Source organism: Somniosus microcephalus, chromosome 16 (assembly GCF_052327205.1).
Source record: "Somniosus microcephalus isolate GS21.2 chromosome 16, FLI_Smic_1.0, whole genome shotgun sequence".
Taxonomy (NCBI): domain Eukaryota; kingdom Metazoa; phylum Chordata; class Chondrichthyes; order Squaliformes; family Somniosidae; genus Somniosus; species Somniosus microcephalus.
Window position 1 is genome coordinate 104938402 of NC_141002.1, and position 25735 is coordinate 104964136.

Genomic DNA, 25735 nt, shown 5'->3' on the forward strand with positions numbered 1-25735 from the left:
CATCAGCAAAGTGATGGAAGGTGTCATCGACATTGCTAGCAAGCAGCACTTAATCACCAGTAACCTGTTCACTGATGCCCAGTTTGGGTTCCGCCAGGACCACTCGGCTCCAGACCTCATTACAGCTTTGGTCCAAACATGGACAAAAGAGCTGAATTCCAGAGGTGAGGTGAGAGTGACTGCCCTTGATATCAAGGCAGCATTTGACCGAGTGTGGCATCAAGGAGCCCTAGTAAAACTGAAGTCAATGGGAATCGGGGGGAAAATGCACCACTGGCTGGAGTCATACCTAACACAAAGGAAGATGGTTGTGGTGGTTGGAGGTCAATCATCACAGCCCCAGGACATCGCTGCAGGAGTTCCTCAGGGCAGTGTCCTAGGCCCAACCATCTTCAGCTGCTTCATCAATGACCTTCCCTCCATCATAAGGTCAGAAGTGAGGATGTTCGCTGATGACTGCACAGTGTTCAGCGCCATTCACAACTCCTCAGATAATGAAGCAGTCCATGCCCGCATGCAGCAAGACCTGGACGACATTCAGGCTTGGGCTGATGAGTGGCAAGCAACATTCGCGCCAGGCAATGACTATCTCCAACAAGTGAGAGTCTAACCACCGCCCCATGACATTCAACGGCATTACCATCGCCGAATCTCCCACCATCAATATCCTGGAGGTCACCATTGACTGGTAACTTGACTAGACAAGCCACATAAATACTGTGGCAACAAGAGCAGGTCAGAGGCTGGGTATTCTGCAGCGAGTGTCTCACCTCCTGACTCCCCAAAGCCTTTCCACCATCTACAAGGCATAAGTCAGGAATGTGATGGAATACTCTCCACTTGTCTGGATGAGTGCATCTCCAACAACACTCAAGAAGCTCGACACCATCCAGGACAAAGCAGCCCGCTTGATTGGCTCCCCATCCACCACCGTAAACATTCACTCCCTCCACCACCGGCACACCATGGCTGCAGTGTGTACCATCTACAAGATGCACTGCAGCAACTCGCCAAGGCTTCTTCGGCAGCACCTCCCAAACCTGTGACCTCTTCCACCTAGAAGGACAAGGGCAGCAGGCACATGGGAACACCACCACCTGCAAGTTCCCCTCCAAGTCACACACCATCCTGACTGGGAAGTATATCGGCCGTTCCTTCATCGTCGCTGGGTAAAAATCCTGGAACTCCCTCCCTAACAGCACTGTGGGAGCACCTTCACCACACGGACTGCAGCGGTTCAAGAAGGCGGCTCACCACCACCTGCTCAAGGGACAAGTAGCGATGGGCAATAAATGCTGGCCTTGCCAGCGACGCCCACACCCCAGGAATGAGTAAATTAAAAAAGAACTAAAAGCTGTTGCTGGCTTCAAAACTCCAAAAGCAAATTCAAATTCTTCCTTGTAGAAATGTTTAATTCCTCTTTTTTTTTTGAAAGGATCCTTTACGGCCGCATGAGGAGCAAAACTGGGAGCAAAACGCAAGGCAGAGCAGCAGCAGGGACCCGCATGGCCATCGTTCTCCACTTCCTGGCTGGCTCGCTGCCGCAGGAGATACACGTCTTTCTGGACCTCCTTCTTGAACCAGTGAAGCTTTTCACTGAGGGTATGCACTGACAGGACTCCGCAGCTCGCGTCCTTTATACTTTGAAGCTGTTCCTTTTCCCTGCCTCTGTACTTGCTTAAAACCTGTTGCCATCTGTAACTTTTTCCAGTTCTGACGAAGGGTCATCGGCAATGTTCCCTCTAATTTAATTTTGGGCCTTGAAGGAGTTGGGAGTTTTTTGCATTTAAAAGCTGGTGAGCCGGCGGCCTGGGAGCTCCAGGCAGCTGTGCGGCCGCGCAGCTTAAAGGGAACATTCGTCACCAGCCTGAAACTTAACTCTTTGTTTCTCGCTCCACAGATGCTGCCTGACCTGCTGAGTGTTTCCAGCGTTTTCTGTTTATATTTCAGATTTCCAGCATCCGCAGTATTTTGCCGTTGTGCTGCTGTTCATTTTGTGTGTACAAATAAGTCACCTGTCTTCATTCCTGTTGTAAAAAAAGAAAATGTATGCATACATTATAAGTTCATGATTTTAATGCAGGCTTTGCAAACTAGGTTTAGGGCCCCCAATTTAAAAGCATCGAGGCTGATGTCTGCAGTCTATTTGTCTCCAATATGCTCTCTTCTCACACATCGAAATCACGATAACATTCAGATAATCCCATTGATTGCTGTCCGGTGATCTGCTGTGAAGATTGTGTTGTGACATGACATTCAGCGAGGGCAGCTTAATACGTAATAACATGAGCGATAGGAGCAGGAATCGGCCATACAGCCCCTTGAGCCTGCTCCGCCATTCAATAAGATCATGGCTGGTCTTCTATCCCAACTCCCGTCTTCCTGCCCGATCCCCATATTTGAAACACACAAGATTCTGAGGGAGATTGACAGGGTAGATGCTGAGAGGTTTCCCCTGGCTAGAGAGTCTAGAACTAGGGGTCAGAGTCTCAGGATAAGGGGTCGGCCATTTAAGACTGAGATGAGGAGGAATTTCTTCACTGAGGGTTGTGAATCTTTGGAATTCTCTGCCCCAGAGGGCTGCGAATGCTGAGTCTTTGAGTATATTCAAGGCTGAGAACGATAGATTTTTGGGCTCTAGGGGAATCGAGAGATATGGAGATCGGGCAGGAAAGCGGAGTTGAGGTTGAAGATCAGCCATGATCTTACTGAATGGTGGAGCAGGCTCAAGGGGCTGAATGGCCTGCTACTCCTCCTAATTATGTTCTATGTTCTTATCCCTTGATAGCCTTATTATCCAAAAATCCATCGATCTCTGTCTTGAATATACTCACCGACTGAGCCTCCACAGTCCTCTGGGGTAGAGATATTTGGTGATGATGCCCCTCACTGTCGGATATCCTGTGGTACCTGCTCTCTGGGGGCACGTGTGAATACTGGCCACATAGGCAAGGTACTGGAGGGCTGACTGTCACTGTGAGATTGAGGCAAGGGAGGGGTAAAAATTACCACTGCAATAATTTGGACTGTTAACATTCCTGCTTTCTGTCTCTCCCATTCCGATCCTACTGGCTCGCTTCTTGCTATTGATTCAACTCTCTCCATGTATTTGTCTTCCAAATCTTCTTGAATGATTGCCCAAGTTTCGTATTATCGCTGTAGCTACTTGAGAAATCCTTCATTCAGTTGATGCAGAGTCCATTCTATTCACAACACCCTACAGACACTGCACTCCCCATAGCCCTGTACCAGACCCAAACTAATCCCACTGCCCCGCTCTCTCCCCATAGCCCTGTATCAGACCCAAACTAATCCCACTGCCCCGCTCTCTCCCTATAGCCCTGTATCAATCCCCAAACTAATCCCACTGCCTCGCTCTTTCCCCGTAGCCCTGTATCAATCCCAAACTAATCCCACTGCCCCACTCTGTCCCCATAGCCCTGTATCAATCCCAAACTAATCCCACTGCCCCGCTCTCTCCCCATAGCCCTATATCAATCCCAAACTAATCCCACTGCCCCGCTCTCCCCCCATAGCCCTGTATCAATCCCCAAACTAATCCCACTGCCTCGCTCTCTCCCCATAGCCCTGTATCAATCCCAAACTAATCCCACTGCGCCGCTCTCTCCCCGTAGCCCTGTATCAATCCCAAACTAATCCCACTGCCACGCTCTCTCCCCATAGCCCTGTATCAATCCCCAAACTAATCCCACTGCCTCGCTCTCTCCCCGTAGCCCTGTATCAATCCCAAACTAATCCCACTGCCCCACTCTGTCCCCATAGCCCTGTATCAATCCCAAACTAATCCCACTGCGCCGCTCTCTCCCCGTAGCCCTGTATCAATCCCAAACTAATCCCACTGCCCCGCTCTCTCCCCATAGCCCTGTATCAATCCCCAAACTAATCCCACTGCCTCGCTCTCTCCCCGTAGCCCTGTATCAATCCCAAACTAATCCCACTGCCCCACTCTGTCCCCATAGCCCTGTATCAATCCCAAAATAATCCCACTGCCCCGCTCTCTCCCCATAGCCCTGTATCAATCCCAAACTAATCCCACTGCCCCGCTCTCTCCCCATATCAATCCCCAAACTAATCCCACTGCCTCGCTCTCTCCCCATAGCCCTGTATCAATCCCAAACTAATCCCACTGCCCCGCTCTCTCCCCATATCCCTGTATCAATCCCAACTATTTGTTTCACATCCCTGGTTGCCGTGAGAGTATTAAGTCAGTCACGTAGTATGGGACTGGACTCACATAGACCAGACTGGGTCTGTACACTGGCTCCCTTCCGTGAGGGACATTAGTGAGCCAGAAAGGTTTTGAGGAGAACCCGGCAGCTTTCACGGTCATTATTTCCCGTTCCAGCTCAGAAATTACCAGGCTGATTGAATTTAGTTTCACGACTTGCCCTGGTGGGATTTGAACTCGTGACCTTTGGGTTGCTAGTCGAATATTTTTACATTGCAAGTAAGGAATATGAAAGCACTGCAGCAGCATTATAGCCGTACGGTAAGCATGCAGGTGCAGCAGGCGGTTAAGAAGGCAAATGGTATGTTGGCCTTCATAGCGAGAAGGTTTGAGTACAGGAGCAAGGATGTCTTGCTGCAGTTGTACAGGGCCTTGGTGAGACCGCACCTTGAGTATTGTGTGCAGGTTTGGTCGCCTTATCTGAGGAAGGATGTTCTTGCCATGGAGGGAGTGCAGCGAAGATTCACCAGACTGATACCTGGGATGGCAGGAATGACGTATGAGGAGAGATTGGGTCGATTGGGCTTATACTCGCTGGAGTTTAGAAGAATGAGAGGGGATCTCATTGAAACCAGGGGTCATAGTCTAAGGATAAGGGGAAAGCCATTTAGACAGTGATGAGGAGGAATTTCTTCACCCAGAGAGTGGTGAACCTGTGGAATTCTCTACCACAGAAGGCAGTGGAGGCCAATTCATTAAATATATTCAAGAAGGAGTTGGATATATTTCTTAAGGCTAAAGGGATCAAGGGATATGGGGAGAAGGCAGGGACAAGGGTACTGAATTTGGATGATCAGCCATGATCTCATTGAATGGCGGAGCAGGCTCGAGGGGCCGAATGGCCTACTCCTGCTATCTTCTATGTTTCTATAACTCGCTTCGGGGTTCAGTTGTGCTGTTTAGCTCTCTCTCATTCGACAGTTTGGATTGAAATGTCCAATTGTGGGGTAAACGGTTTTGTGGTTTGTCGAAAGTTCCTGGTGCGCTTACAAAAAAGAAACACCTTTAAAAACTCTCTTGTGGGACCGCAGGAGAAAATATAATGTTTATAGTGACACAAACAGAATTCTTGAGCTTGGAGTTGGTGTTGCATGTTATCTTCCTTGTTTTTCAGGGTCCTGTCTGTCTGCAGTGTTACAGTCGGTAACAACTCTGGATATGTCAAAGGTTTTGCCCCTAGGCCGTCAGCACAGCCTGCTAAACGGCACTGAAGTGGTGATGAAAAAACTGGGCCATCTAATCAACGACTATCTGCCTAAACTGCTCCAGATCTCGCTGTGCATGACCGCATCAGTATCTCAAATTCTTCAGCTGAGAGATCAGGTGAGCACCAATGTTCCCTGTAATTTTGTTCAGCGCCGCGCGGCCCCTTCTAAATACCGTTTTTGCATTGAAAAGCCGGCTGCGCGGGATCCCTGGAAGGGAAGATTGGTGAGCACTGTAAACACAGTATTTGGCACGTTTTCAGGTGTCCGCCGCGATTCATTGGGTAGCACTTTCATTTGAGTCAGAAGGTCATGGGTTTGAGCCCCACTCCAGAGACTTAAGCCCATAATCCAGACTGACACTCCCAGTGCAGTACTGTACTGAGGTACTGTCTTTCGGATGAGACGTTAAACCGAGGCCCCATCTGCCCCCTCAGGTGGACGTAAAAGATCCCATACTACTATTTCGAAGAAGAGCAGGGGAGTTCTCCCTGGTGTCTTGCTCAATATTTATCCCTCAACCAACATCACTTAACAGATGACCTGGTCATTATCACATTGCTGTTTGTGGGAGCTTGCTGTGCGCAATTTGGCTGCCATGTTTCCTACATTACAGCAGTGACTACACTTTACTTCATTGGTTATAAAGCGCTTTGGGACACCCTGAGGTTGTGAAAGGCGCTATAGAAATGCAAGTGCTTCCTTTGCAGTATTACTAAACCATGATGAGAAAACTAATTCTTAAAAAGGGTTTCATCTCCCAGTAGGTGACCCCTCCCTTGCATTCAGCTAAATTTTATACAGGTGTGTTTTAGCGTCGCTCATCACCCTTGTGCTCACTGACCTACATTGGCTCCCAGTTAAGCAATGTCTCGATTTTAAAATTCTCATCCTCTTTTTCAAATCGCTCCATGGCCTCGCCTCTCCCTATCTCTGTAACCTCCTCCAGCCCTACAACACTCTGATATATCTGCGCTCATCTAATTCTGGCCCCTTGAGCATCCCCGATTTTAATCGCTCCACCATTGGCGGCCGTGCCTTCTGCTGCCTGGGCCCTAAGATCTGGAATTCCCTCCCTATAGCTCACCGCCTCTCTACCTCTCTTTCCTCCTTTAAGACGCTCTTTAAAACCTACCTCTTTTGGTCACCTGTCCTAATATCGCCGTACGATAGCAAAACACTGCGGATGCTGGAAATCCGAAATAACAACAGAAAACGCTGGAAAAACTCAGCAGGCCAGGCAGCATCGGTGGAGAGAGAAACAAAGTCAACGTTTCAGGTCGAAACCCTTTGTCAGACCTGGCTTCGACCTGGAACGTTGACTCTGTTTCTCTCTCCACGGATGTTGCCTGGCCTGCTGAGTTTTTCCAGCGTTTTCTGTTGTTATTTCTAATATCGCCTTATGTGGCTCGGTGTCAAATTTTGTTTGATAATCGCTCCTGTGAAGTGCCCTGGGACGTTTTACTACATTAAAGGCGCTGTATAAATACAAGTCGTTGTTGTCAACGCAATGGATGATAGATTAAAAGCTCTTGCGCCATGTTTCATCGTTTCAGATTCACTGTAGTGATGTTCCTGCCTGTTGTAAATCAGGAATTGGCGTCTCTCGGTGCTCGACAGTGGGCTGTAGCTCGGGATTAGCAGTGTGATTGCATGGATGAGTCGGCCCACGGGCAAATGCTGAGGAGGACTTGGTGCAATGCAGCACTGCCGATCTCTGAGGATTATTGAGCAGAAAGAGAGAGAGGGACAAGTTGAGGCTCAATTAATTGGTCCTTTCCCTCGCCTCCAGAGTTTAAAAGTGCATGTAAACACGTATATAAGATGGGTGAATCACTCGTTAATTCAGAAGCAGTTAGTAAAGTTAAACTTATTGTACATTACCAATGCGAACTGTAACTCGGTTACAAAATGACAGTGTCTTGGATTCCAGGCTCTGCTGAATCTCATTACAGAGGGCTCTATGTGTAATTCCGACTAGCTGGAAATTGTGCTGAAAATTCACCTGGTAAAATTAGATTTTACATGCAAGGCAGGAATGCAATACATAGCAGTGCTTCAACACATAATGTTGTGCTAAATCAGCTGTCTGGTAACTGCTGGTCGAGTGTTGCTGAGAGTTACTTTATGCTTAAATGATTAACTGCTCTGCAAGTTCCAAATATGAAGCAGTTCAGGGTAATTAATTGGAAATCCATTTGCGTAACGGGGTGACTTTCATTCCCCCCCAAATTTGGAGTCCAACAGTGTTATTCCTGGCGATAAGAACACGGATGTGATCAATCTTCCCTGTAAGTTGCACTGTGTTCCGCGCGGCCTGTTTCGGGGTGGGTTTATTGTGGAGTGAAGGCCTGCTTCAGCGGCCCCTCCTACATAAGAACATAAGAAATAGGAGCAGGAATAGGCCACTTGGCCCCTCGAGCCTGCTCCGCCATTCAATAAGATCATGGCTGATCTTGGGCTCAAAGCCACTTCCCCGCCCGCTCCCCATAACCCTTCACTCCCTTATCTTGCAAAAATCTGTCTATCTCCACCTTAAATGTATTTAATGACCCAGCCTCCACAGCTCTCTGGGGCAGAGAATTCCACAGATTTACGACCCTCTGAGAGAATAAATTCCTTCTCATTTCAGTTCTAAAAGGGCGACCCTTTATTCTGAGACTGTGCCCCCGAGTTCTAGAGTTCCCCATGAGGGGAAACATCCTCTCTGCATCTACCTTGTCGAGCCCCCTCAGTATCATATGTTTCGATAAGATCACCTCTCATTTATCTAAATTCCAATGAGTATAGGCCCAGCCTGCTCAACCTTTCCTCATAAGTCAAACCCTTCATCTCTGGAATTAACCGAGTGAATCGTCTCTGAACTGCCTCCAATGCAAATATATCCTTCCTTAAATAAGGAGACCAAAACTGTACGCAGTGCTCAAGGTGTGGTCTCATCAACGCCCTGTACAGTTGTAGCAGGACTTCCCTGCTTTTATACTCCAACCCCCTTAAAATAAAGGTCAACATTCCATTTGCCTTTTTGATTACTTGCTGTACCTGCATGCTAACTTTGTGTGTTTCATGCACAAGGACCCCCAGGTCCCTCTGAACTGTAGCATTTTGTAATCTCCCTCCATTTAAATAATAGTTTGCTTTTTTATTTTTCCTGCCAAAGTGGATAACCTCGCACTTTTCCACATTATACTCCATCTGCCAGATTCCTGCCCACTCACTTAGCCTGTCTATATCCCTTTGCAGATTCTTTGTGTCCTTTGCACAACTTGCTTTCCCACCCATCTTTGTATCATCCGCAAACTTGGCTACATTACACTCGGTCCCTTCATCCAAGTCATTAATGTAGATTGTAAATAGCTGAGGCCCGAGCACCGATCCCTGTGGCACCCCACTAGTTACCGTTTGCCAACCAGAAAATGACCCATTTATCCCGACTCTCTGCTTTCTGTTAGTTAGCCAATTCTCTATCCATGCTAATATATTACCCCCAACTCCGTGAGCTCTTACCTTATGCAGTAACCTTTTATGTGGCACCTTATCGAATGCCTTCTGGAAATCCAAATACACCACATCCACTGGCTCACCCTTGTCCACCCTGCTTGTTACATCCTCAAAGAACTCCAGCAAATTTGTTAAACATGATTTCCCTTTTCTAAAACCACACTGACTCTGTTTGACTGCAGTATGTTTTTCTAAATGCCCTGCTACCGCTTCCTTAATGAAGGACTCCAGCATTTTCCCAATGACAGATGTTAGGCTAACTGGTCTATAGTTTCCTGCTTTCTGTCTCCCTCCTTTCTTAAATAGGGGTGTTACATTAGCGGTTTTCCAATCCGCTGGGACCTCTCCAGAATCCAGGGAATTTTGGTATATTGCAACCAATGCATCCACTATCTCTGCAGCCACTTCTTTTAAGACCCTGGGATGCAGGCCGTCTGGTCCAGGGGACTTGTTGTCTTTTAGTCCCATTATTTTACCGAGCACTATTTCCTTAGTGATAGTGATTGTCTTTAGTTCCCCACTCCCTGTGGCCCCTTGATTATCCATTATTGGGATGTTGTTAATGTCTTCTGCAGTGAAGACAGATGCAAAATATTTGTTCAGGTTCTCTGCCATTTCTCCGTTCCCCATTATTGGGCCAGAAATTCGTGACCAAATGCGTGAGTACGGTCTGGGTACTCACGCATCTGGCCGTTGGAAATGCCGGCGTTCAGCATGCACAGCGCATGCGGGGAACGCCGGCATTTCCAGACCTCGGAACGAAGGGGTTCATAGGCACAGCGCGTGCGACTGCACAGGCAGCACTTGCGCAGTGAACTTCGTCGATTTCATTCATGGATTCAGTGAGGGTAAGTCCTTACAAGTTACACTTGAAAAAAGCATGTGTAAAGTTGTTCCAAGGCTGCGGAGGAAGATATATTTTATCGTGGAGCTTCTGAAAGGCAATATTTTTGTTTGGGAAAGGGAGGGAAGTTATTTTAAGAAATTTTAAGTAAGTTTTAAAATTTAAATTTTTTTTTTTTTTTAAACGGGTTTTCAGAACGGTAGGTAGAAGGAGCAATTGTGGCTGTGTGAATTGAATGTGAAAATGAGTGTTCCAAAATGAGTAATGTAACATTTCCAGCACTTTTAAGAAAGAAACTTTTCATCAGTAATAAGTAATTATGTATGTATGTCCGCATATATACCTTTATGTATATGTATGTATGTTTTATATTCCTTTACTTATGTGTATGAATGTATGTTTTTAATTATGATTTTCCAATAAGTTACTTTCTCTGAAAGTCATAATTAAATAATACATTCATACACATAAGTAAAGGAATATATACATAACACGCAAAGGAATATATACAGACATACATACTTTCAGAAGCTCCACGATAAGAAATATCTTCCTCCGCGGCCTCTGGAGCAACTGTACCCATGCTTTTTTCATGTGTAAGTTGTAAGGACTTGACCTCACTGAAAGCATGAATGAAAGCGGCGAATTTTACTGCGCACGCGCTGCCTGTGCAGTCGCACGCGTTCTGCCTCTGAACCCCTTCGTTGAGAGGACAGGAAATGCCAGTTTTCCCCACATGCACTGTGCATGCTGAAAACCGGCATTTCCTCCGGCCAGACGCGTAAGTACCCCGACCGTACTCGCGCATTTGGAAGGGAATTACTGGGCCAACATTTTACATGTCAATAAAATGAAAAATTTAACAATTGCACGATTTGCCCCCTCGCATCTGCGACTGAGGGTCCAAGGAGGTGCATTGCGCAAGAGGTCATCGTCGTACGTATCCTCACACTGTTCCCTTTCGGGAACTGTATGAAGTGGTGGAAGGATTTATGGCCGTGATTAACGCTCATTCCGTGACCGTAACCATCTTTGAACCAGCCATTAGGGTGGTTAGTCCTATGGCGTGAGGGTTTTACGGGCTCCCACGACCCATCTGAGGGTGGGGGGGCCGCCCACACCCACGGACGCAAGTATCCCGCTGGATGTCCACCCAGAATTTATAGTTGGAGCTCCGACTCCACTTGCCGGGACTGTCTGGAGTGGGGTTCGAAACCCTACTCCTTCTGGCCCAGCGGCGGGGATGCTTACTGCTACGCAAAAGGCCCACTCCGCACAAAAGGTGACACCCATACGTTTCCTGCGCCTTTTCCCTCCCCGTGACTGGAGCCCTATGCTGCCACTTGAAAGACCAAGCTATCATCTGCCCTTTTTGCGGCGCCTTTGACTTCTCATTACCAATGATGAGCAGGCGCTGCGCCTCCACCTCCTTGAGGAGATTGCTGAGGTCATCATCAGTTCAATTGTGAGTTCTTTTAATGCCGTGAATTGTGCTCATTCCAGCCATTTCACGTTGCTAATCGGATTGAGCCTTTGGCATAGCGGTAGGATCCCCGCCGCTGGGCCAGATCAGGGTAGGGTTTCGAACCCCGCTCCAGACAGTCCCGGCAAGTGGAGTCGGAGCTCCGGCTGTAAATTCTGGGTTGACATCCAGTGGGATATTTGCATCCGTGGGTGTGGGTGGCCCCCCCCTCCTTGTATAGCTTGTGGGAGCCCGTAAAACCCTCCCGCCATAGGACTAACCGCCCTAATGGCTGGTTCAAAGATGGTTACGGTCACGGAATGAGCGTTAATCATGGCCATAAATCCTTCCACCACTTCATACAGTTCCCCAAAGGGAACAGTGTGAAGACACGTATGACGACGACATTGCTAAATAAATAAATGGAATTAAAAAAAATCTTTTAGGGCTTTTAAAAGTCTTTAAGTTGCTTTAATTCTGTTTAAAACTACTTCAGATACTTCAAAATAATGTAAACGTTTTTAAAAGTTTATAAAAGTTACCAAAAGCTTCAAAAAACTTCCAAAAACCTATTTAAACTGCTGCTTTGCATGTAAAAATGCTTAGCAGCTTGGCAGAAACATTGGGGGCGTGTCCTGTTAAACTGAGACCTCAAGGGGCGTGTCTCAGTTACACAGCGCGCTCCAGGCTTCGCGCTGGCTGCACTCCTGGGCGGCGTGACGTCAAACGCTGCCCGGGATTCTTCAGATTCAAAATGGAATTCCAGGCGTCCCTGGAGGTGATCGGCAGGCGCGTCGGGTAAGTGCAAATCGGGACCTTGCACGCGCGGCAAGCCCCGTTCACGAATTTCTGGCCCAATAATTCCCCAGTCGCATCCTCTAAGGGACCAACGTTTACTTTAGCTACCCTCTTCATTTTTATATACCTGTAGAAACTCTTACTATCTGTTTTAATGTTTCTTGCCAGCTTACTCTCATAATTCATCTCTCTCTTTATTTTTTTAAGTCATCCTTTGCTGGTTAAAAAAAATTCCCAATCCTCTGCTCTCCCATCCTGCACGAGTGCGACTTTCTAATTGTCATAGTCATAGAGTCATAATGGCACAGAAGAAGATTGTTCGGCCCATCGAGTCCGTGCCGGCTCTCTGTAGAGCAATCCAGTCAGTCCCATTCCCCCGCTCTCTCCCCGTAGCCCTGCAAGTTTATTTCCCTCAAGTGCCTATCCAGTCTCCCCTTGAAAACATTGAGTGTCTCCGCTTCCACCACTTCCGTCGTCAGCAAATTCCAGGTCCTCACCACTCGCTGCGTAAAAAAGTTTTCCCTCACATCCCCCCTGTATCTCTTGCCCAAAACCTTAAATCTGTGTCCTAGTCCTTGTACCATCAACTAGTGGGAACAGTCTTTCCCCGTCTAGCCTATCCAAACCCGTCATAATCTTGTACACCTCTATCAAATCATCCCTCAACCTCCTTTGCTCTAATGAAAACAAATCCAGCTTCTGCAACCTGTCCTTGTAGCTAAGGTCACCCATCCCCAGAACCATTCCAGTAAATCTCCTCTGCACCCTCTCAAGGGCCTTCACATCCTTCCTAAAGTGTGGTGACCAGAACTGGACGCAATACTCCAGTTGTGGCTTAACCAGCACTTTATAAAGGTTCAGCATAATTTTTCTACTTTGTACTCGATACAGGAAACTCTTTTTTATCCAGCACCGACAGGACCGGCGTGGTGCTGGTTTATCAAAATGTCCGGATTGCAAAGAGGTATAGTTAAAAGGTACGAGAGCCCCGTACACGGCCACAGATCCAGGCATCCCTGTTGCATGGCAACAGGTGCAGGAACCCCGGTTACACGGCCACAGATCCAGGAACGGCCACTAATATGAAGCAATACTTACCTGAACCTACTCCTGAATTTTGCCGGTTAACAAAGATTTCCGGTTATTTAGGTGCCGGTAAATCGAGAGTTTCCTGTACCTCTATTTATGAAGCCCAAGATCCCATATGCTTTGCTAACCACTCTCTCTATGTCCCGCCACCTTCAGGGACCGATGCACATTAACTCCCAGGTCCCTCTGTCCCTGCTCACACCAGCTCACTGATTTAAGGATATATTTTCCTCTTGTCAGCTAACTTTAACATAGTACACAGAGTAAACATTGGGGCGCTAATAGAAAGCACTGATCTCAGCCGTGTCTCAAGTGGGTAGCATTCTCGCCTCCGAGTCAGAAGGTCGTGGGTTCAAGCCCCACTCCTGAAACTTGAGCACAAAAATCCAGGCCGACACTCCCAGTGCAGTACTGAGGGAGTGCTGCACTGTCGGAGGTGCCGTAAGGATTAAGATGTAAAACCGAGGCCCCGTCTGCCCTCTTAGGTGGACGTAGAAGATCCCACGGCCACTATTTTGAAGAAGAGCAGGGGAGTTCTCCCCGGTGTCCTGGGGCCAATATTTATCCCTCAACCAACATCACTAAAAACAGATTATCTGGTCATTATCACATTGTTGTTTGTGGGAGCTTGCTGTGCGCAAATTGGCTGCCACGTTTTCTACATTACAGCAGTGACTGCATTTCAAAAGTACTTCATTGGCTGTAAAGCGTGTTGGGATGTCCTCTGGATGTGTAAGGTGCTATATAAATGCAAGTTTGTTTTGCAGTAATTCAACATTTTGTGTTGCAATTGAAACACAGTATTCATTTCTTCAAATAATTGGCTTAAGCTGCACCGTCTTCAGCCAATCGAAAGCTTCAACAGAGTTAGTGGCCCCTTCGTGAAGACAGTCGGGACTTCTGCCCTTGTCTGAATTTCTGCTCTCCAGCGCGTCTTGTCTGCGTGTTCCCGCTGCCCTTTCGCTCACCCTCCCGGAAACTGTCTGCTGCCTATCCCGATGGTCCTTGTCCCTTTCACAAATGAACCAAATTTTCTTGAATTCATAAGTTGCCATGGTGGGAATTGAACTCATAACCTCTGTACCTCTAGGAACAGAACAATGACGCTACCTGAACCTTTTAAGTTTGTGATGCAATATGTTACACAGGACTGCACTTTTTAAAGATTAATTGTGTTTCCTATTCATTTACCTTGTCTTACTTACAGATCCAGCCAAGGTGCATAAACCAGCTGAAACATTTGAGGCGCCTGGGAATAAATCAGATTGCTGCTTTCTTCTCTGACTTTGAGTCCTACGAGTTCACGGCGGATGAGATTGACGCAGTGTTTCATGGCACCGTGTGGCCACAGGTAATAGTCGCTTCATTACTCGCACCTCTCGTTCTGCTCCTTCGCCCCGACGACGTGCCTGCACAAACCGTCCCCGAAATGACATTTGGTTTTTGATGAAGGGTCTTTACATAGGAACAGGAGGAGGCCATTCGGCCCTCATGCCTGTTCCGCCATTCAGTAAGATCATGGCTGATCTTCAACCTCAACTCCACTTTCCTGCCCGATCCCCATGTCCCTTAATTCCCTTAGAGTCCAAAAATTTATCTCAGCCTTGAATATTCTCAACAATTCAGCATCCACAGCCCTGTTCCCGCAGATTGGAAGGTAGCAAATATAACCCCACTATTTAAGAAAGGAGGGAGAGAGAAAACGGGGAACTACAGACCAGTTAGCCTGACATCAATAGTAGGGAAAATGCTAGAATCTATTATTAAGGACATGGTAACAGGGCACTTGGAAAATAATAATAGGATTGGGCCGAGTCAACACTGAGTTATGAAAAGGAAATCGTGTGACAAATCAGTTAGAGTTTTTTGATGTAACTAGCAGAATAGATCGGGGGAACCAATGGATGTGGTGTATTTGGATTTTCAGAAGGCTTTCGATAAGGTGCCACACAAGAGGTTATTAAACAAAATTAGGGCTCATGGGAATGGGGGGTAATATACTAGCATGGATTAAGGATTGGTTAACGGACAGAAAACAGAGAGTAGGAATAAACGGGTCATTTTCGGGTTGGCAGGTAGTGGGGTACCGCAAGGATCAGTGCCTGGGCTTCAGCTATTCACAATCTATATCAATTAGATCATGGCTGATCTGTATCTTCACTCCATTTACCCACCTTGGTTCTGTAACCCTTAATACCCTTACCTAACAAAAATCTATCAATCTCGGTTTTGAAATTTTCAATGGACCACGAACCTCAACAGCTTTTTGGGGGAAGAGAGTTCCAGAAATCCACTACCCTTTGTGTGATGAAGTGCTTCCTGACGTCACCCCTGAACAGCCGAGCTCGAATTTTAAGGCTCTGGACTACCCCCCCCCCCCCCCCGCCACCAGAAGAAAGTTTCTCTCTATCTACACTATCAACTCTTTTAATCATCTTAAACACTTCTTTAATATTAATGAGCCTTGTTTTTTTGGGGGGACGCGGTTTTGATGAAGGTTTCTTTCAAATGGAATGAACGCCTCACCTGCTGTCACAGGCAATGTTCCCTTTAATTTTTTTTCGTGCGCGGGCCCTTTAAATGCGGCCGCACATGCGCGGTATCTTCCAGCGGCAGCAGCTGGCGAGCGACCAGCGCGGAACCTCCCGATTGATGTGCGGCCGCGCACCTTAGGGGGAGCGTTGGTCACAGGTACCCTCTTGACTGCACAATTGTTGTGATGGAGTGTTTGTTTTTACATCTACCTTGTCCCGTTTACAGATCAGCAGAGTTGCCTCTGAAGCACAGTACGCACCGACTCCTGTCCTGAAACTGGTTCATATCTGGAGTAAGAATTCTAGGTGAGAAAGACAGTCAACACTTTTAGTCTCTCACTTGTTCGTCGAACTTCTCTCCATCAATTTATTTAGATGATTCACCAAGTCTTAGAGCTTCGATCTGATATTAAAATTCTTCCTGACAAATTTTGAGACAATGTAGTTTAAGCTTGCATATAGGTTAGTTGGTAATTTTAGACTGTTGCATGACTGGTTCCCATTGTGCGCTATCCATGCTTGTTACTAAAAGCAGCTCCCTGAACCCGCGAGATTTGCAGACTCCCGTTTAATATCACGGCCAATATAAAATCCCCTTATCTGAAGTTATTCAAAGCTTTGGTCCTGTAATTCTGCAAATATCAGCACTTAATGACCCAGCTTCAAAGGAGGCCTCCCCTGGTTAGTAACTAACTGACGCTTCCCCTGGTTAGTCACTAACTGAAGCCTCTCCTGGTTAGTAACTAACCGAAGCCGCTCCTGGTTAGTCACTAACCGAAGCCGCTCCTGGTTAGTCACTAACCGAAGCCTCTCCTGGTTAGTCACTAACCGAAGCCACTCCTGGTTAGTCACTAACTGAAGCCTCCCCTGGTTAGTCACTAACTGGAGCCACTCCTGGTTAGTCACTAACTGAAGCCTCCCCTGGTTAGTCACTAACTGAAGCCTCTCCTGGTTAGTCACTAACTGAAGCCACTCCTGGTTAGTCACTAACCGAAGCTGCTCCTGGTTAGTCACTAACCGAAGCCGCTCCTGGTTAGTCACTAACCGAAGCCTCCCCTGGTTAGTCACTAACCGAAGCCGCTCCTGGTTAGTCACTAACCGAAGCCGCTCCTGGTTAGTCACTAACCGAAGCCTCCCCTGGTTAGTCACTAACCGAAGCCTCCCCTGGTTAGTCACTAACCGAAGCCGCTCCTGGTTAGTCACTAACCGAAGCCGCTCCTGGTTAGTCACTAACCGAAGCCGCTCCTGGTTAGTCACTAACCGAAGCCTCCCCTGGTTAGTCACTAACCGAAGCCGCTCCTGGTTAGTCACTAACCGAAGCCGCTCCTGGTTAGTCACTAACCGAAGCCGCTCCTGGTTAGTCACTAACCGAAGCCGCTCCTGGTTAGTCACTAACCGAAGCCGCTCCTGGTTAGTCACTAACCGAAGCCGCTCCTGGTTAGTCGCTAACCGAAGCCTCCCCTGGTTAGTCGCTAACCGAAGCCGCTCCTGGTTAGTCGCTAACCGAAGCCGCTCCTGGTTAGTCACTAACCAAAGCCTCCCCTGGTTAGTCACTACAGTAATGGGATCCCCTATTGGTTAGTAACTAGTTAAAATTGTGCTAGTCAACTGTGCTCCACAGCCCCCTGTAGTAAAACATTCCCTGTTCTAACGATGTCCGTGTGAGAGATGTCCTCTAACCTGCCTCTTTGTTCTTTTGGTGAGAATCCTCAGTCTGTGCCCCCTCGTTTTCACCAGCCAGTGGAATATCTTTCACTATCCACACTTTCAAAATCTTTTGCGAATATTTTTTAAAAAATTTTTTGGAATAATTATCTATTAGATTAATGTTCTCTTCCTGATTATTAAAAAAAAGGCACCGATTATTTTGAAGCTTTGTAACTTTAACCACCGATTCCTGGTAACTTAACGTATTAAAGTTTGTGAAGTAGGAGGAAAAGTTGAGTAGCAGCTCCTCCTGCTGGTGTGCTGCCTGTACTGCACTGTGGTGCTATAGAAACATAGAAGATAGGAGCAGGTGTAGGCCATTCAGCCCCTCGAGCCTGCTCCGCCATTCAATGAGATCATGGCTGATCATCCAAATTCAGTACCCTGTCCCTGCCTTCTCCCCATATCCCTTGATCCCTTTAGCCTTAAGAAAAATATCCAACTCCTTCTTGAATATATTTAATGAATTGGCCTCTACTGCCTTCTGTGGTAGAGAATTCCACAGGTTCACCACTCTCTGGGTGAAGAAATTCCTCCTCATTTCGGTCCTAAATGGCCTACCCCTTATCCTTAGACTGTGACCCCTGGTTCTGGACTCCCCGACCATCGGGAACATCCTTCCTGCATCTCGTCTGTCTAGTCCGTTAGAATTTTATAAGTTTAAATTTTTATTGGTCTTGCTGCGCCTCTTTTCCAGGTACTTCCCTCTGCTAGCGAAGCAGCGTCCTGATCACCCAGAGTGCGATGTTCTGGCCAATGTCTTTGCCTTGCTTTCGGCCAAGAGTGTTGCGGAACCCACGGCGATGGTTGTCATGGATATTGTCGACAATCTGCTGAGCGCGCCTGACTTCACGCCGACAGCGCACGAGAGCGGCCTGACCGTGAACGACGGAGCTTTTCCGGAACCTTCCGCCATTACAGAAGGTACTGTGGCTCCCAGCGTTATGTCACTATGTTGGGCTATATTAGGTGTAGTGGTTTATGTTACTGGGCTAGTAATCCAGAGAATGAAAGTTCAATCCCACCAGCGCAGGTTGAGAATTGGAATTCAGTTTCAGAAACAATCTGGAAATAAAAAACTGTGACTAGTTAGTGACCATGAAGGTGTTGGGCTTGACGTAAAAACCCAAGAAGGGGTACAGTAGCATTGTGATTATGTTACTGGGCTAGTAATCCAGAGGCCTGGACTAAGGAGACGTGAATTCAAATCCCACCACGGCAGCTGGGGAATTTAAATTTAGTTAAATCTGGAATAAAAAAGCTGGTACCTGTCATGGGGTTACAGTCTCTGAATAAGGGGTCGGCCATTTAAGACTGAGATGAGGAGGAATTTCTTCACTCGGAGGGTTGTGAATCCTTGGAATTCTCTGCCCCAGAGGGCTGTGGATGCTGAATTGTTGAGTATATCCAAGGCTGAGATCGATAGATTTTTGGACTCTCGGGGAATCGAGGGATATGGAGATCGGGCGGGAAACTGAAGCAAGGTCGAAGATCAGCCATGATCTTATTGAATGGCGGAGCAGGCTTGAGGGGCCGAATGGTCTACTGCACCTAATTCTATGTTCACTGAGTCCCAGTCTCCTGCTGTGTTACGCACAGGGAAGCAGCCTGCCCCCAGTTACCTGGTACTGCTGGAGTGCGAGCGGGCCCGGGGACTGCGGGCCATCCAAAGGTTTTTCTCCTTTTTAATAGATACAGCTTTGCTGTGCTGTGCATCTAATGACGTCCTCGCCTTTATAACTGCAACCTGGGCCTCGATGGGCCCGAGCTCTAGCTGTTTGCCGGGGGTGGGTGGGTGGGATAGAGTTCAGAGAAAGAAAGTGGCGTGCAAATGAACAAACCTGCATTTCTATAGCGCCTTTCATGACCTCAGGACGTTCCAAAGTGCTTTACAGCCAATGAAGAACTTTTCGAAGTGTAGTCACTGTTGTAATGTAGGAAATACGGCAGCCAATTTGCGCACAGCAAGCTCCCACAAGCAGCAATGAGATAGCTGAGGCTTTGGACCCTTTCCTCTTTTCCCCCCCCCCCCTCCCCGTCTGCACCTTTCTCTCTCAGACGCTTTGTTCCCGTGAAGAGTGATTTATATATGTGGGGTTCTGTCGACTCCATTTGTTTTATGCCCTGTTTGCTAAAGCGTTTTCTCGTTTACTTGTCTAGAATCTCCTAGCATGGGGATGCGTCTCATTCTGCCTCATATTTCCACTATTCTACAACACCTCAACAAGGCCGTTGGAAATACCGAACGGATGAAGAAGAAAAAATTCCGAACACAAGTCAGCAAAGACCTGAGTATCCTTTCAAGGTACGATTTACCATCAAATTTACTGTTTCTACTTTGCAAATACTTCTATTTCCTTTGTTTTAATTCATTCTCGGAATGTGGGCGTTGCTGGCAAGGCCGGCATTTATTGCCCATCCTGAGTGCCCTCGAGAAGGTGGTGGTGAGCCGCCTTCTTGAACCGCTGCAGTCCGTGTGGTGAAGGTGCTCCCACAGTGCTGTTAGGGAGGGAGTGCCAGGATTTTGACACAGCGACGATGAAGGAACAGCGATATATTTCTATGTCAGGATGGTGTGTGACTTGGAGGGGAACTTGGAGGTGGTGGTGTTCCCATGCGCCTGCTGCCCTTGTCCTAGGTGGAAGAGGTCGCGGGTTTGGGAGGTGCTGCCGAAGAAGCTTTGGCGAGTTGCTGCAGTGCATCTTGTAGATGGTAGAATGGTTACAGCACAGTAGGAGGCCATTCAGCCTGTCGAGTCCGTGCCAGCTCTCTGCAAAGCACTTCAGCTAGTCCCACTCCCCCGCCCTTTCCCCGGAGCCCTGCAATTGTTTTCCTTCAGGTACTCATCCAATTCCCCTTTGAAAGCCACGATTGAGTCTGCCTCCACCACCCTCTCAGGCAGTGAATTCCAGATCCTAACCACTCGCTACGTAAAAAAGTTTTTTTCTTACGCTGCCTTTGGATCTTCTGCCAATCACTTTAAATCTGTGTCCTCTGCTTCTCGACCCTTCCGCCAACAGGAACAGTTTCTCTCTCTCTATGCTGTCCAGACCCCTCATGATTTTGAACACCTCTGTCAAAACTCCTCTCAACCTTGTTTGCTCCACGGAGAACAACCCCAGCTTCTCCAGTCTATCCATGTAACTGAAGTCCCTCATCCCTGGAACCATTCTTGTAAATCCTTTCTGCACCCTCTCTAAGGCCTTCACATCCTTTCTAAAGTGCGATGCCCAGAATTGGACACAATACTCCAGTTGTGGCCGAACCAGTGCTTTATAAAGGTTCATCATAACTTCCTTGCTTTTGTGCACATATAACCCCTGGTCACCCCACAGCTTAAGAGTGTGCAGGCAGAGAGGGAATGGGTGACCGCCAGACAGAAGAGGACCACCAGGCAGGTAGTGAAGGAGTCCCCGGAGTGCATCGCTCTCGCCAACCAGTATTCTGCTCTGAGTACTGGTGAGGGCGATTGTTCCTCTGGGGAGTGCAGCCAGAGCCACGTCCACGGCACCACGGGTGGCCCAGCTGCACAGGTGGGGAGGAAGAGCGGCGAAAGAGCAATAGTGGCTGGGGATTCGATAGTTAGGGGAGCAGACCGGTGTTTCTGCGGCCGCAGACGTGACTGCAGGATGGTATGTTGCCTCCCAAGTTCCAGGGTCAAGGATGTCACTGAATGGCTGCAGGACACTCTGAGGGGGGAGTTTGGGCAGCCAGAGGTCGTGGTTCATATCGATACCAACGACGTAGGCAGAAAGAGGGATGAGGTCCTGCAGGCAGATTTTAGGGAGCTAGGAAAGAGGTTAAAAAGCAGGACCTCAAAGGCAGTAATCTCTGGATTACTAGGGTAAGTAAGAGTACGGCCTATTAGAGACCATAAAGGTAACCTGTGTGTGGAGGCGGAAGACATGGGTATGGTCCTAAATGAATACTTTGCGTCTGTTTTCACAAAAGTGAGGGGTGATGCAGACATTGCAATCCGGGAGGAGGAGTGTGAAATATTGGATGAAATGAACAAAGTGAGAGAGGAAGTATTAAAGGGGTTTAGCACGTTTGAAAATCGATAAATCCTCAGGTCCGGATGAAATGTATCCCAGACTGTTAAGAGAAGTAAGAGAGGAAATAGCAGAGGCTCTGACCATCATTTTCCAATCCTCTCTGGCTACAGGTGTGGTGCCAGAGGACTGGAGGACTGCGAACATTGTACCGTTGTTTACACACTGCAGCCACGGTGCGCCGGTGGTGGAGGGGGTGGATGGGGTGCCAATCAAGCGGGCTGCTGTTGTTCTGTATTGAGTTTAACATTCTTATTCCCTTTAATCGTTCTCTTCTCCTCGCCTTCCCTGAGGACAACCCCTTGCCAGTGTTTAGTTCCACAAGAACCTTTTGGCATCTTGTCTAAATGCTAATTGTTGAAAGGAGTGTTGGATTAGTTTGCTGTGCGAGGGAAACTGAGTCATTGCAGCCTGAGCCCAGTCCTGTACACTCACGATGCCCACACACGGGCACTTCCAGCAGGTTCCCGCTGGCTAACAGTGAGCGACCAGGAAAGTGGGCGGAATTCCCCTCCCCAAACCCAAGGCTCAGAGGCTACTTTGTCCTCTTCCTGCTGCTCTGACTGGCTTCAGCTAACACAGCACAGACCTGGGATCAAATGGAGGAGCTCCCTTGTCTGTGTGTGGCTCTGACACTCGCGAGTTAAACTGACGGGCCATGGGGCGGTGTGTGACTGTACAGGTCTAGTCTAGGCCCGCACTCCTGCTTTTGACCATTGCTGATTTTATTTCGTCTATCGGGCACTTTGAAGGAATACATAGACCGATTTTACTAATTAGACCCCCCTCCCTCCAACCTCCACCCCGCCCTCCCTCCGCACTGGAGCAGTAATCCGAATATTAAGCACAGAGCTCCATGTTCCATGAGAACTAATCAGAATATCGGGCATAGAATCCCCTAAAGCAATTCCTAAGTGTTTTTTTAAATTGATGTTTTTGTAAAGATTCCCCAAGAACACATCCAGTACATTTTATGGAAGTGTATTAGGAATGTAACGCTTCCAGGGTTTTTGTGTCGAATTCTGAACCTTTGGACATCTTTGTATATATATGCAAGACATAAATTTGTATTATTCTGCCGCATCGCAGAGGCAGATTCAATATCTTTGAGTTGATTTTTCTGCACAATCTCTTTCTCGATTTTCTTTTCAGAATCAGTAGGTTTGTGCAGGACAAGGAGCAGAGCTCTGTTCTGATCAATCTCTTGATGCCCTATCTCTTCAAGCCAAACACATCACAGGTAAAGGACTTTTTACCATACATTTCTTACCGGCATGTGCGTGCATGGCAGGTTGGAACATTAACGTGCGGTGCCAATGAGGGACATAAGAAATAGGAGCAGGAGTGGGTCATTCGGCCCCTCGAGCCTGCTCCGCCATTCAATGAGATCATGGCTGATCTGATCTTGTCCTCAACTCCACTTTCCTGCCCGCTCCCCATAACCCTCGACTCCCCCGTAGCTCAAATATCTGTCTATCTCCGCCTTGAATATATTCAATGACTCCGCCGCCACAGCTCTCTGGGGTAGAGAAATCCAAAGATTCACGACCCTCTGAGAGAAGAAATTCCTCCTCATCTCTGTTTTAAATGGGCGACCCATTATTCTGAGACTATGTCCCCTAGTTCTAGATTCCCCCACGAGGGGAAACATCCTCCCCATCAAGCCCCCTCAGAATCTTTTATGTTTCAATAAGATCTCCTCTCATTCTTCTAAACTCCAATGAGTATAGGCCCAACCTGCTCAACCTTTCCTCATCAGACAACCCCTTCATCTCAGGAATTAACCTCGTGAACCTTCTCTGAACTGCCTCCAATGCAACAGGGCGCAGGTTCCCAACTTCAGCATTGTTGCTGCGGGGAGGTATCAAAACCCAGCCTTCTCCAGGAAGGGAGGTAAGACAGATGGACGGAGAGAGGGAGGGAGACAGATAAACGGACGGAGAGAGAGAGAGGGAGGGAGGGAGTTGCCTTTCTGTTCTGGACATTTAATGGCTGCGTAACGGCAGCATAAAGGGATGGACGGAGGCCATGTGTAGATTGGGCCTATACTCGAGTTTAGAAGAATGAGAGGTGATCTCATTGAACATGCAAGATTCTGAGGGGGATTGACAGGGTAGATGCTGAGAGGTTGTTTCCTCTGGCTGGAGAGTCTAGAACCAGGGGTCACAGTCTCAGGATAAGGGGTCGGCCATTTAAGACTGAGATGAGGAGAAATTTCTTCACTCGGAGGGTTGTGAACCTTTAGAATTCTCTGCCCCAGAGGACTGTGAATGCTGAATCTTTGAGTATATTCAAGGCTGAGATCGATAGATTGTTGGACTCTAGAGGAATCAAGGGATATGGGGATCGGGCGGGAAAGTGGAGTTGAGCTCAAAGATCAGCCATGATCTTATTGAATGGCGGAGCCGGCTCGAGGGGCCGAATGGCCGACTCCTGCTCCTATTTCTTATGTTCTTATGAGAGGCTCAGAACGACTTACTCATCCTTTTTATACTATGGTTCGGTAACCAGCAGACACAGATTTTAAGATAATTGGCAAATGAACCAGAGGGGAGATGAGTAAAAATAATTATACGCAGCCAATTGTTGTGATCTGGAACGCGCTGCCTGAAAGGGCGGTGGAAGCAGATTCAATAATAACTTTCAAAAGGGAATTGGATAAATACTTTAAAAGGAAAACATTTGCAGGGCTGTGGGGAAAGAGCAGGGGGAGTGGGACTAATTGGAGAGCTCGTTCAAAGAGCCAGCATAGACAGGATGGGCCGAATGGCCTCCTTATCTGCTGTATGAATCTGAACTGGCGGAGAGCTGTTGAAGTGAATTGGAATCAATAGAACTTCGGTAACCAACTAATAAATGGGTCTGTTTCCCAGAAGAACAATTAATTTTAGCCATTAAAATTTTATACTGTCGCACTCTCAAATCATTCGTGACTCCTTTCTCTAGACCAGCTACTGATGCTGAATATTTTAATGTGTGTGTGATGCAGTCAAATTTTGTCTGGTAATCGCTCCTGTGAAGTGCCTTGGGATGTTTTACTACATTAAAGGCGCTATATAAATGCAAGTTTTTATACTGTTGAATACCTGGTTTATAAAAGAAATATATACATAAGTTGCTGAGTCTCATTATTGTCTGTAATTCCCACAGGACACGGAGATTGACATCCTGCAAACCATTCGGAACCTCCTGCAGCACTGCTCAAACCCTTCAGGCTTCATTAAGCCTTTGGCCACTCTCTTCTCTGTTGTCCAGAACAAGCACTCCCGCCAGACACTCTGCGCAGTCTTTCAGGTACAGTATCCCAGCAACTAATTAAACCAAGTTAATCTATTCAGAATATTGTGTTACCTTTTCTAATTGTTTTTCCGATTCCTTTTTTTTTTACAAAGAAAAGGTCTCTTTGTATTTTTTTTGCTTACCTAATGTCAGCTGTGGCCCAGTAGGTTGTGGGTTGGAGTCACACTCCACAAGATCCAGGCTGACACTCCCAGTGTAGTGCTGAGGGAGCGTTGCACTGTCGGATGTGCCGCCTTTCAGATAAGACGTTAAACCGAGGCCCCGTCTGCCCCCTCGGGTGGACGTAAAAGATCCCGCGGCCAGTATTAAAAGAACAACTGGGGAGTTCTGGGCAATATTTATCCCCCAACCAACATCAATTTAAAATAAAAAACAGATTATCTGGTCATTATCATACTGCTGTTTGTGGGAACTTGCTGTGCCCAATTTGGCTGTCGCGTTTTCTACATTACAGCAGTGATTACACTTCAAAAGTACTTCATTGGCTGTAAAGCGTTTTAGGCCATCCTTAGTTCGTGAAAGACGCTGTAGAAATGCAAGTCTGTCGGTCTTTTTCTTTCTCTATCTAACGCTCTCGCCTTCTCTCTCAAGTATACCTATCAGGAAAGGATGAACAGGCTGGGTCTCCTCTTCAAAAAAGAAGGCTGAGGGGTGACCTAATAGAGGTCTTTAAAATTATGAAACGTTTTGATAAACTGGGTATGGAGAGAATGTTTCCACTTGTGGGGAAGAGCACAACTAGAGGCCATCAATATAAGATGGTCACCAAGAAATCCAATAGTGAATTCAGAAGAAACTTCTTTACCCAGAGAGCGGTGAGAATGTGGAACTCGCTACCACAGGGAGTGGTTGAAACAAATAGTATGGATACATTTAAGGGGAGGCTAGACAAGCACGTGAGGGAGAAGGGAATAGAGGTTCATGCTGATAGATTGAGATGAGGAAAGATGGGAGGAGGCTCGAGTGGAGCATAAACACCGGCACAGACTGGTTG

General features: G+C 47.4%; 1 protein-coding gene across 1 annotated transcript in view; it reads left to right on the forward strand.

The window, feature by feature from the left end:
- Positions 1-25735, forward strand: part of utp20 (UTP20 small subunit processome component) — a 148413-nt gene that overhangs the window by 46685 nt on the left and 75993 nt on the right. The window contains exons 22-29 of the mRNA XM_086009734.1: positions 1436-1602; positions 5364-5572; positions 14356-14499; positions 15909-15988; positions 18087-18313; positions 19550-19694; positions 22594-22681; positions 24592-24735. Of these exons, the coding sequence (XP_085865860.1) occupies positions 1436-1602; positions 5364-5572; positions 14356-14499; positions 15909-15988; positions 18087-18313; positions 19550-19694; positions 22594-22681; positions 24592-24735 (1204 nt within the window). The remainder of the gene's footprint in view (positions 1-1435; positions 1603-5363; positions 5573-14355; positions 14500-15908; positions 15989-18086; positions 18314-19549; positions 19695-22593; positions 22682-24591; positions 24736-25735) is intronic.